General features: G+C 41.1%; 2 protein-coding genes across 2 annotated transcripts in view; both read left to right on the forward strand.

Moving 5' to 3' along the window:
- Window positions 1-3870: 3870 nt before the first annotated feature.
- On the forward strand, window positions 3871-8784 carry LOC103509238 (zinc finger protein 445-like). The gene is made up of 2 exons (XM_008473836.3): window positions 3871-5696; window positions 6187-8784. The coding sequence occupies exons 1-2, from the start codon at window positions 3894-3896 to the stop codon at window positions 8305-8307; spliced, it is 3924 nt and encodes a 1307-aa protein (XP_008472058.2). The 5' UTR covers window positions 3871-3893; the 3' UTR covers window positions 8308-8784.
- The window catches only part of LOC103509242 (zinc finger protein 502), a 26000-nt gene continuing 21685 nt past the window's right edge, over window positions 5702-10016 (forward strand). The window contains exon 1 of the mRNA XM_017444104.2: window positions 5702-6186. The gene's annotated coding sequence lies outside the window, so the exon portion shown is untranslated. The remainder of the gene's footprint in view (window positions 6187-10016) is intronic.

Raw genomic sequence — 10016 nt, forward strand, 5'->3', positions numbered from 1 at the left:
GTAGACGCACTACCAACTAAGCTAACTAGGCTGGTTTTTTTTTTCTTTAATGAGTGAAGTTTTAAGAAGCCAAAAGCTAGTTTACCTTGAGCAGTTTATCAAGCAGTTCAGATCCGTTTTTAACATTGGGATCCGGATCTGTAACCAGTTTGCTCAGGGCGTTGAAGATATCCGTGAAATGCGGCAGCACCCCCGTACGCGTCACTTTGACCACGTTGTACAGGGACTCGCATGCGAAATAGCGGTAAAATGCCGCCAACCGTTGCACCGGTCTTAACCAAAAGTTTCGTGTCGCATCCTTGTCACATTTGTCATCTGCATGCCAAATTTCAAGTCTCTAGCTCTTACCGTTCTCGAGATATTTTGTTTACAGACAGACAGACATCCTTGTTACACTTCACAGGTAGGTATGTTATACTTCACAGGTAAACAGTTGTTTCTCTATCTACATTCAATATGGACCTTCACAAAGTTACTGAGGCATCCATACAGATGTAACCTAGCCAGACTTCAAGTTCGGGACGACAAGATCTCCATTGTTACAGTTCCCTCTATCAAACCTCTTTTGAAAGAAGAACTGGTTTGCATCCTGGAAATGACAGAAGAAATATCCTGAAGGTAGAAATTTTGTAATTTATTTGTACAATTTATTTGACATAAAATACATATCACGTCACGTCATGTGATATCATGGCGAGTCGGAAAGAAGTAGTTCAAAGTTTTCCCATAATATTGTAGGTAATTTCGTTCATGAAAGCCACACTATCACGTCACGTTAGCTCACGTGACGTGACGTGACGTGATGCTAGTGTTTCTACCTTGAGTTGTTCTGTTTGGTAGAATTCGAGTAGGTCGGGAAAAAAATTGATAAATGGCCAGGATCTAGTGATAGATCAAAACATTGGCTCGAAAAAGTAATATTTTGAAATTTTCTTTCTTTTTTTTCAGTAAAATACAAAATACTTTGATCTTCATCTTCCCTAGGTCCTTGTGAGGTTGGGTGCAACTCGTAGGTAGGTATTCTAAACACAAAAAAAAGAAAAAAAATTCGACTAATCTGGGAACCAAACCCAGAAAATGGTTTGCAAGCCTATAGTTCATCCAGATCAATGTGACAGCAATGAGTTGTCAACCCAAAATGAAGGAACCAATCAGATTGCAGGAAATCCTTACATTGTTGCAATTCAGGTAAAGGTCTATTTTTGGGGCTTTAAGTTCCAGGGTTGGATTCCAGAACAGGTAAGGTGGATATCGCCTTACCTGACTTTGTTTCACTGTTGGAGGAAGCACTGTGCAAAATTAGCTTCCCCTTTTTGAAGATTCTCTACCATTGCACATGTGACATGTTTGGCAACAATGCCTATTTTTTTTTTGCTGTCACATTGATCTGGACACACTATAGTGGGATACCCACTTGGCCACTGAGGTTGCTGGGTTAAAGAACCCTTTAGTCTTATATGAACAGTAACAGTAACTATAAATATGCACTAGCACTATAGGTTTAAATGTTAGATCAATCCATTAAAAAAAAAAAAGCTATTGAAAATTTTGGAAAACTATATTTTCCCCTTACCTTTCCCAATCCCACAGCAATGGCTGCGAGTCCAATGAGACCTCCTTTCTTGGTCTGTGGATTCTTCGACACAGCAAAGTCTTGGCCAAGCACTTTGAGCAGTTTCCTGATTTGAGTGTGATTGTTCAACTGATGGAAATCTTTCACCATTCTGAAAATGAAACATAAAACAATTGTGATGGATGGACTAGTTTTATTTATTATCATTATCATTAACTTTTCAGTCCTATGCTAACAGTAATAAATAAACGCTATTATTATTACTAAACACCTTAAGTAAAGAATACTATATTTTTTTTTTTTTTTTTTTTTTTTTTTTTATGGCCCAAGGGGAGTAGTTGAATATGACATACTTCTATATATTTACTTTTCAATTTAATTCCCTCCCCATTTTAAAAAAAAAAAAAAAAAAAAAAAAAAAAAAAAAAATAGGAAACATACAAAATCTTACTTTTCAATTTCCAAAGCTGCCAACTTTCTCTTGTCGTACATCTTATCGTTCAATGCCCGCACACATGCTGTACTCAGAGGTGCATAGTCTTTGTCCATGATAATTCCGGTAAATAATATACAACCAAATGACCCCTCTGGAATATTCTACTGATGGAAAATGATTATTTTTTCCTCAAAGGTGATTTAAAACTACAGTTCTATGTAGGTTGTTTACACTAATGGTACTTGGATAATTAGTTTTTGGTACTGATGGAGTTTTTGGCAGTTCGTATTGGTTTGATTCGTCCTGAAATAAAATTAAAAAGAATGAGATTGTAAGCTGTTAGATAAAATTAAAGATACAGTGGAACCTTGATAAAACAAAGGTCAGAAAAGAGTCAGTTTCCTGGAAGGAAAATACACTTAGACGAGGATTCTTTCTTCCTTCTTAATTTGATTATTTTACTCTGCAAGCTTACTATGTGAAATTATCCCGTATGAGGGTTTTCTCTTATGAAATTTAATTGAATGAAGTTTTACTGGGGGATTTTTTCTTCTACAAGGGTTTTCTAATATGAAATTGTATCCTAGGATGCTTATACTGTGGGAATTTGTAAGCTACCTACATGATGGGTTTATCACCCAAGTTTTTATCCCACGACTATTATACTCTTTGAATTTTTCTTGTACATCATTTTCCACTACAACTTTTTCTCCAATGAGTCCACACCAATTTTAATAAGGCCTTGTTTTTCAAAGCAAATACCTACATGAGACCTTAATTAGACTGCTGAGAGTAAAGAGACCTTTCAGTCCAACCCGTATTCAAGCAGTAAAAACAAGGTATATTCTATTCTACCTTCTCTAATCGAGTAGAGGTAGGTAGGTACCTACCTACAGATTTACACCCCATGACATAACAACACCTACCTGAGGATGAACAGTGGATTGTCAAATAACAATAGTTGACAAAAAAATAAGGTAACCTCTTGTTCACAAATTCTAACCGGACCTTCACAGTACTTCACACTATTATCTGCCGTGTTTATGCATATTTAAACACAAGAATAGCGATTTGGACGACAAATAATTTGAATATTTAATAACATAAAAGTGTTTTTGCTTTACCGCTGATAAGGCCACTTTTTTTTTTTTTTTTCGAAATTTGAGGGACGGAAATTTTTGAATTTTACCGCCTCACGACGAGGAACACGTCAGCCATTTTTTAGCCGGACTTTTTTCCGGCTTTTCGCTTTTATTCTGATTTCAAATTTCCCGATATTTTCCAGCTAAGGAGATTTCCAATTGAAAAACTTTTCCAAATTTCTAGTTTAGATACAACCCCAGAAAATCGTTTAAAATTGACTGTAAAAATAATGTTTAAATTTATATTGTAAACGGAGCTTTTTAGCAGGAAATATATTTTTCCCCTGTTGGCAGCCTTGAAAAAAAATTGATTTTCCCCTCCTTTAAAAACACACCAACTTCCCCTCTTTCCGTGAAAAATATTTACAAAACACAAATGGCGGCTCAAATATTCTAGGCTTTTGGAAATGGACTGTAATAAATTTTACCAATTTCCTCGGAAAATCTCTGATAATGATAAAACCATTTTAAATCGGCGAAAATCACTTGTACTACTGTTCCTGGTGCATTTGTGCTGATAATCATCCTCACTTGAGAATAGGTAAGTAAATTTTCACCTTAGATGAAAAAACAGATCTGTAGTTTTGCTAGACAATTTTACGATGGGAGTGTAAGGGGGTACCATGTCTGCCTTCAGAAAATTTGAGGCTCTAGTTAAAAGTAATTTGCTGATAACATTCCTACATTCCTTTTACTGATAAGGATAAGTTGGAGAAAAATCCTCATTGACAATTTACTTCAAATGAGAACACAACAAGAGCATCCACAAGTTCCAAGTCAACACAATATGAACGGTAGACATTCTAGTCATAGCTTACACCCTGCCAGTGGGGTGAGCACAGTTCACAATGGTGCAAGTAACATGCACAGTGCTCCACATCATATGAACAATGCAAACCACTACATGATGGATCCAAGACATTACTCGAGTAACAATACAATGCCAGCGTATACCTCGGGAAATGTACAACCTGTTAATCTGATGGGAAGCATAGCGACAATGTCAAATCGGCAAATGTCCCAACCAATGTCTTCAAATGTAATAGATTTACAGCAGGTTCCACCAAAACCGCCCACAACAATGCCATCTCAGCAAGTGCATCAGCAACAGAGAAACAATTTACCTCACCCAATGCAGCAAATGCATTCAATAGAGAATATGAACAATGAAAGACATGAAAATCAGATGCAACCGACCCAACATCAAATACAACATCAACTGCAACACGGTCAAATGAGTCAACAGGTTCCTAATACAAATGTCAATCAACATGGACACACAAAGGATTATAGTCCTCTACCAACCAGTCCTGCGGTTGATCAGCAAGATTGTCAGTTATCACAACCGCAAATGCAAAAAGACGATCTACTCAGGAGTAGACAAAAGAAGGAACTGCCCGAATCGTTACAAGAATTGAAAAACGTTAAAAACGGAGAGCAAGTTCTAAAACCGTCGGAGAGTGACGAGATGAGTGCAATGGATGTCATGTCCATGATGGGTAAATACGTAGACGCCAACGAGGAGGAAAGCAAAGACATCGAGAAGCTAGTGATAGAGGAAAGTGCTTCGGAAGACTCTGACGACGAGGAGGATGAAGATTTTGAAAACGATGAAAACAGTTCGGGAAAGAAAATGGTGAAAAAGTTCAAGTGTAATATTTGTCCGAAAAGGTACGCGCGCAAAAACAGGCTGACGAATCACTTGAGAACACATGAGGCTGGGAGCGGGGACGAGAAGAGCGAAGGTGGTGAGGGGAGCTTCACTTGTAGTCAATGTCCGAAGACGTTTGTGGACAAGTGGCATTTGAACAGACACTTAAAGAGCCACAGTGAGAATAAGGTGTTCCGATGTGAGCAGTGCCGGTTTGATTTCTACGTGAAGCGCGAGTATAATAGACATATGAAGATTCATGACGGAGTCAAAGTGTTTCTCTGCTCCGTGTGCTCCAAAACATTCACGGATAAGGTCAAGTTCAACCGGCACATGCGCGCGCACGAGGGTATCAAACCATTCCAGTGTAGTGTGTGTAGTGAGAGTTTTACTCAGCGGAGTAACTTGAACATTCACCTCCGTATACACGACGGTATTCGGCCGTTCCAGTGCAATGTGTGCTACATCTGTTTCACGAACAAGTCCGATCTTAACCGACACTCGCGGATTCATAACGGCATCAAACCCTTCCTCTGCTCGATGTGTGCCAAATGTTTCTCGAGGAAAGATGATCTCAATAGACACATGAAGATTCATGAGGGGTCGAAGCGGTACCTTTGCACGATGTGTCCCAAGTGTTTCACAAGGAAGGATGATTTGAATCGGCACATGCGCAATCACGACGGACTCAAACCCTTCCATTGCTCGGTCTGTTTCGAAAGTTTCACCCAGAAAGCCCTGCTCAATATTCATCTCCGAATACACACCAATAGCAAACCGCACGCGTGCTCCATCTGTACGGAGTCTTTCAGTCAGAAGTCCAACTTGTACATTCATCTGAAACTCCAGCACGGGGTGAACCCGTTCAAATGTGACGTCTGTCCGAACGAAACCTGAAAATTAATCTTGGATGCCTGATTTGAAGGTAATATCAATCACATCATGCCAGTAAATCAGAACATGTGCCTCAATTCAACTTGACATGTAAAAAAACCCCCGATTAAATATTGGGAATACCAACTCTATTTACCCAGGAAAAGGTGAAAGAAGAAAGCTTCAACCATGGAAGGCTAAGAAGGCAATTGGTTGCAAAGAAATTCAAGTTTAATTTTTACTTTCCTTTTATTGTCTACCATATTGAAATTAATGTAACTTTGTAAATTATTTAGCGTCATTTTATTAGAAATTTTACTTGTCCAAGCTTTTTTTTTTACCTAGGGTGTATTTTATTTTACAACAGATTGTATCCTCTTGTACGTACTCCTTTTCACCATAAAATATGTACTCCTTTTCACCATAACTAGCATGTTGCAATTGTAGTTTCCTATATTACCTACCTAACTTTTTTACTTTAAAATTAATAACCTTTTAAATGTCCTAAAAGGAAAAAAAAAAGGGGCTGGATGAGTTTGATGCGCCCAAGGAAAAGAGTTTCAACTGCTCCAAGTGTTTGAACATCGTACGGATACCGGTCGAGATCAAAGTAGAAGTCCCCTTCGTGTGTAAGGCTTGCGCGAGTGAGGAGACGAAGAAAGACAAACCGGGAGCCGCCTCCTTGGGTAATAAGAGAGGTAAGGCCGCTGCCTCTCAGAAGAAAGAGACCGGGAAAGGAAAGGCCAAGACTGTTTATACCTGTGAGATGTGTGAGAAGACGTTCAAATACAAACTGCCGCTTGTGAAACATTGCAAGAAACAACATCAGGTGGATTTAGAAATGTCGGAGAGTGAAGATGAGAACAAAGCCTCTGTAAACACTGCCAAAGTGAAAAAGGAATCTGTCGAAGGGGTAAGCATGGAAGGGAAAAGCTTGTCGGAGTTCAGCGGACCGGTTGGGAATTTCAAGTGCGCGCTGTGTGAAAAGACCTTCGTACGAAAGCAAACACTGGACCGTCACGTGACCGTGCACGGCATCACTGGCGCGGAGCACGATGAGATCATGGGAGAAAGCAATCCGGCAACAGCGCAAGTGAACGCTAGCGAGACGAGTGGAGATTTGAACACAAGTCTGGCACCAAGTGACGGGACGATCCCGGAAATCGACATTAACAAGTCAGACACTGGCAATATGTACATCGTAACTCCCAAACAAGAGCCGGACAGTATCGTGAAGGAAGAAATGCTGAGTGACTATGATGATAACGATAACTCCATGATGACGGCCACTCAGGATGACGATGATGAGCCGTTCCAATCGGAAGTGGAAAATGACGACGACGATGTCCCTCTGTCGAAACGAACGTCGTACTACGCGTCGTCAGCAGATGAAGAACGGCCTGCTCCCAAGAAACGCGGAAGAAAGAAGGGCGTCCCGACCCGACGCAAGTCAACAGGTTCGAGAAAATCCGCTAAGAGCGATGTAGACACGACGGATTACGAGTCCGCGATGGATACAGATTATGTGGATGACAATGAGGCGAGCGAGAGTCGAAACGAGGATTCCGGAGTAGAGGGAAAGGAGAATGAAGACGGGAGGAGGAAACGGGGCAAACGGAAGAAGGGTGATACACCGCAGGAGTTCCCTTGTTCTGAGTGTGGTAAAGTATTCACGCGGAAGACAACGCTCAAGCGACATGTCCGCATCCATACGGGTATCAAAGAGTTCCAGTGCTGGATCTGCTCCAAGTGTTTCATGGAGAAGTCACACCTCAACCGACATCTGAGGAAGCACTCCGGTGTCGTGGACAACATGGAAGCGGAGGCACCCTACGCCTGCTCCATCTGTGATAGGAAGTTCACGATCAAAGGTCAGCTAAGTCGACACCTGCGGGCGCACGAGAACGAAAAACCCGAGAAGCCCCAGACATGCGAGGTGTGTCAGAAAACTTTCGACAAGATGGCCAAGTTCAAGCGCCACCTGAAGGTGCATGACGGTGTGCGCGACCACCAGTGTCAGGTGTGCGGGAACCGGTTCAAGCAGAAGAGCAACCTCAACATCCACATGAAGATCCATGAGGGGATCAAGGCACACCAGTGTAACGTGTGCATGATGAAGTTCACGAACAAATCCGATCTTAACCGACACATGCGGAAGCACGATGGGGTCAAACCGTTCCTGTGTTCCATATGCGCCAAGAACTTTTCGCGCAAAGACGATCTCAACCGGCACATGCGCAAACATGACGGTATCAAGCCGTTCTTGTGCTCAATGTGCGCGGAAGCCTTCTCGAGGAAAGACCACCTGAAAAAGCACATGCGAAAGTGTTACGGCCCGCCTACTGGGGAATATCGACCGCGGAGGCGCGCGAAGAAACTTCCCGCGACCGATGTGCCCCCCACGGTGGTCGGGAGTCAACTGAACACGATGATCTCGCAAGACCTCACCGTGCGTGAACCGCCCCAGTACCGGAGTGTGCAGAATAGTATCGTGTCTGAACATGCGCACCAGGTACTGCAGGCGTCGGTGGGACAGGCAGCGGCCAGTGGGTTGTTCTGGTGCGCGGCTGCGCAGTACTATACGACCCCGCCCACGATAGAGTTTGCGCCTAAGCCGGAGTATTACGCGTAGGGTGAAATGTGAATGCGGAGAAATCAATACAGGTTGTCGGTACGTATCAAGGGGTATGGCAGAAAAGTAAATATCTTTTCTTTATTCTGCCATCACCATTCGGCTACAGCTGAAGCCGCTACAACAACAACGTATCAAGTCGAACTACTCGTATATCTCGATTAAGAGCCTAAAATTGAACTTCATCCTGAGATGGTTTGCGACGTTAAATCCCAGTGAATTCCTTGAAAATCCGAATTGGTAATTCCCATCCTACAGAATTCCTATAATAGATTCTCCTTGTAAGATAGTTAGGTGTGTCCACACATTATCGATCAATGTCGACTGAACCGTCCACAATGCCTCGATAACATAGATCGATCGACGGTCGGTCAACTTTGTTTGGACACACTTTCCCAATTCTACCCTTTCTGTGCCATGTACATTAGTATGAACTGTTTGATATTATACGTAGGAAAATGATAATTCTCACACCAGGTACGTAGATATTTGTAAAATACTCTCTATTTATTTATTATTTGGTTTTGTACAAACTTTGTAAATTTGGTATGTAGTTCACAAATATGGGGAATGAAGCTTTTTGGCTAAGAACTCGAAATTTTTCGATTCAGATTAGTGCAACGGTTCTAAGGAAACAATAAAAAAAAGTCGTGTGATGTTCTTTTTTTTCTTTCCTTATTTCAACTCAATCCAAGGATGTGTACTCTTTTTCGTCCCTTTTTAGATTGTACAAACTCCCATTACACGTGATCTGTGAATATTTAACTACAATATTAGAACATAAAATTATTTATTTTATGATTTATAACTGGAATAATCATGTATTTATTTTATTAGGTACAAAAAACAATGTACAGAGAATTGTATGATGTATTATCATGGATTTTTTTTTCTGGCCTCTTGATACAGTTTGCGACAAGAACCACTCATTGCCACCCTGTGGGTTCACCCAGACAGCCGTCTGTTCACCTTGCGCGTGTTTACGCGCTGACCGCTAAGTTGGTGCGAACTAGGCACCAATCATGTATTAAAACACAACCCACTCTTTTTGTCATACGCAGACGAGGATGTTGTCTTAACCACTATTTCACAAGTTTTCTTCCTTAACTCTTTACTCAGAACAGGAGTACTCTACTTTTAAATTGAGTCTCAGTACACTGGGACTCCAAACCACCCCAGTCTAGGAGTGACGAGTACTACTGATTTATCCGGGGATGTCGACCATAATACCGTCTTAAGGATTGTCCTATACCAAATTACTTCTTGATGAGATGATACGGTGCGGAGAACCGTTCTTAACATGTCACAGAATTTCGCTCTCATCTTCTTTACTCCAAAGCGAACACCTCCCACTTTTTATGGAGTCCTCCCAACATGTTTGTGATTCCATTACCCAAACCATTAGATACCAGTCCTTTAAAACTAACCAGAAAGGTAAAACTAAAAAATAGTGTCATGTTTTGACGGATTGTGCAGATCACTACCCAAAATGGGAACTAAGTCCCTGTTCGATTGGGTACAGTGTAATTACCAGTGGGTCGGACTCACTCCGGCCCTTTCGGTCGTCTGTGTGTTAACGGGTCGGACCAGTTTTTTGACCCGTAAAGTTGACGACTTATTTTGTTTTATTTCACCATTTAAATCTTTAACAAGCGTTAAATTTACAGAGAGTAAACAAACGATATAAATATAATTAAACATATATTTAT

The sequence above is a fragment of the Diaphorina citri genome, unplaced genomic scaffold (assembly GCF_000475195.1).
Source record: "Diaphorina citri unplaced genomic scaffold, Diaci psyllid genome assembly version 1.1 scaffold477, whole genome shotgun sequence".
Lineage (NCBI taxonomy): Eukaryota > Metazoa > Arthropoda > Insecta > Hemiptera > Psyllidae > Diaphorina > Diaphorina citri.